Genomic DNA, 1909 nt, shown 5'->3' on the forward strand with positions numbered 1-1909 from the left:
CAATTGAGAGAGAAAATAAAATATATAGATGAAAATAATGAATTAGCTTAGATATCTTTTAACATTTTATGAAATAGAAATTGCTTTTAGATATAAATGCTGTAAATATTTTTAATCAAATTATTGCGAAAGATAGTATGTTAAATCAGAGAAGTTTAAAATAGAGAAATGGTAATAGTTTTATCCTACTTTTACAATATATATATATGTGATTTTTTATCTATTTGTGCCTCTTCAATTAAAATAACACAACGCCTACATAATTTTTTGCATTCAAATAAGTAATACATATTTTACAATAAAAGCAATATAGTATATTTGCGATTAAATTAAATTAGAATAAAAATATGAGTGTATCCAGGTCTAGGTCAGACCTACTTTTAGACTCTTTGCAAGTGTTGCAATCTGTGCTAATTATTTTGTTTTTATTAAAGGAACCAAATATACATATATAATGTAATAATATAATTAAATGTATATCTTTGCCTATTATTAAATATAAATATTTTTTATAATATAATCTAATCTTTGTTATAAATATGATTATTTGCATTTAGATAATGCAAGTTACCTGGATTGTCAGAATGATTTTAAATATGTGGATAACACATATTTTCCAGATATTGTCTCTTATTTAGTGGAAAACGGCGCCGATATATTAAAAGCAAATTATAATGGTGGAACATGTTTGATAAATTCTGTACAAAGTGTGGAGTTATGTACTTTTTTGTTGGAACATGGCGCGGATGTAAATGCCACTGACATTCAGAACAAAACTGCCTTGCATTATGCTATACAAGAGCACAGACTTCAAACTACTAAACTGCTCTTAGAACATAATGCAGATCCTCATCTTAGATCTCGTTATAATGATGATGCCCTCCAGACTGCCTGCCTTAAAGGAGCTATTCAAATATTTGACTATTTAGGTGAGAGGATTTAATTATAACATTGAAACAATATAACATTGAAACATCTATTTGTTTTATAATAAATCTCTATAATAAGAGATTTATTCTCTTGTATTCTTTCACGATATGTATAACATTTATGTATAATTTAGTGGAAAACGTATCGTATTCTGCGGAAAGATTGGCAGATGCAAACGAACTGATGGGATCTACATTTTTTGACGATCATAATGACACGCACATGGCGTTGCAATATTGGAGAGCAGCGATGATCCTCAGAATGGTCAACTCGGATGACGGAGTGCCTTTACCAAAGAGACCTGAATTACCAAAACGCGAAGCTTATAAAAACGCTACGGAATTTTCAAATTTGGATGAGTTAAGCGCTATTTCGCTTGACTTAGATGCAATAAGAATACAAAGCCTGCTGATATGTGAAAGGATATTAGGTCCGCATCATAAGGATACTCTCTTCCGGCTGATGTTTAGAGGTGCATCGTATGCAGATGCCTTAAGGTAAATATTTTAGTTTCTTAAACTATTTTATATTATATTTATATTGTATATTTTATCATAAGAGGTTCTTTTCTAGATATCAGAATTGTATAGATCTGTGGCGTCGCGCGTTAGAAATTAGAGTAGAAAAAGATTCGGTATGTTAATTGCTTATATATATCATAGTTATAGGTTATGTGATTTTTTTCATCATTGATTCCATATGAAAAATTTATCACATTTTAACGATATTTTTTGCAGATCTTGTATGCAGATACTTGTTTTACCGCACAAGCTCTTGTAAGGCTTATGGTAGATCTGAATGAAAAAACGTTGGAAGTAATGGATCGTAATCGAGAAAAGCAGGAACCGCGATTTTGCGACGTAGTAGCGATATTTAAATTACTTTCTAGCCAATTAACCGAAGCTAGAGAATTGCTGGAGGTATATGCGATTTCCATATACACACACACACACACACACACACACACACACACACACAC

The 1909-nt window shown here is 30.7% G+C and overlaps 1 protein-coding gene across 1 annotated transcript in view; it reads left to right on the forward strand.

The window, feature by feature from the left end:
- The window catches only part of LOC105626833 (protein fem-1 homolog A), a 13057-nt gene that overhangs the window by 7707 nt on the left and 3441 nt on the right, over window positions 1–1909 (forward strand). Inside the window, exons 2-5 of the mRNA XM_012208126.1 lie at window positions 621–929; window positions 1064–1427; window positions 1504–1564; window positions 1668–1850. Of these exons, the coding sequence (XP_012063516.1) occupies window positions 621–929; window positions 1064–1427; window positions 1504–1564; window positions 1668–1850 (917 nt within the window). The remainder of the gene's footprint in view (window positions 1–620; window positions 930–1063; window positions 1428–1503; window positions 1565–1667; window positions 1851–1909) is intronic.

Source organism: Atta cephalotes (genome assembly GCF_000143395.1).
Source record: "Atta cephalotes unplaced genomic scaffold scaffold00006, whole genome shotgun sequence".
Lineage (NCBI taxonomy): Eukaryota > Metazoa > Arthropoda > Insecta > Hymenoptera > Formicidae > Atta > Atta cephalotes.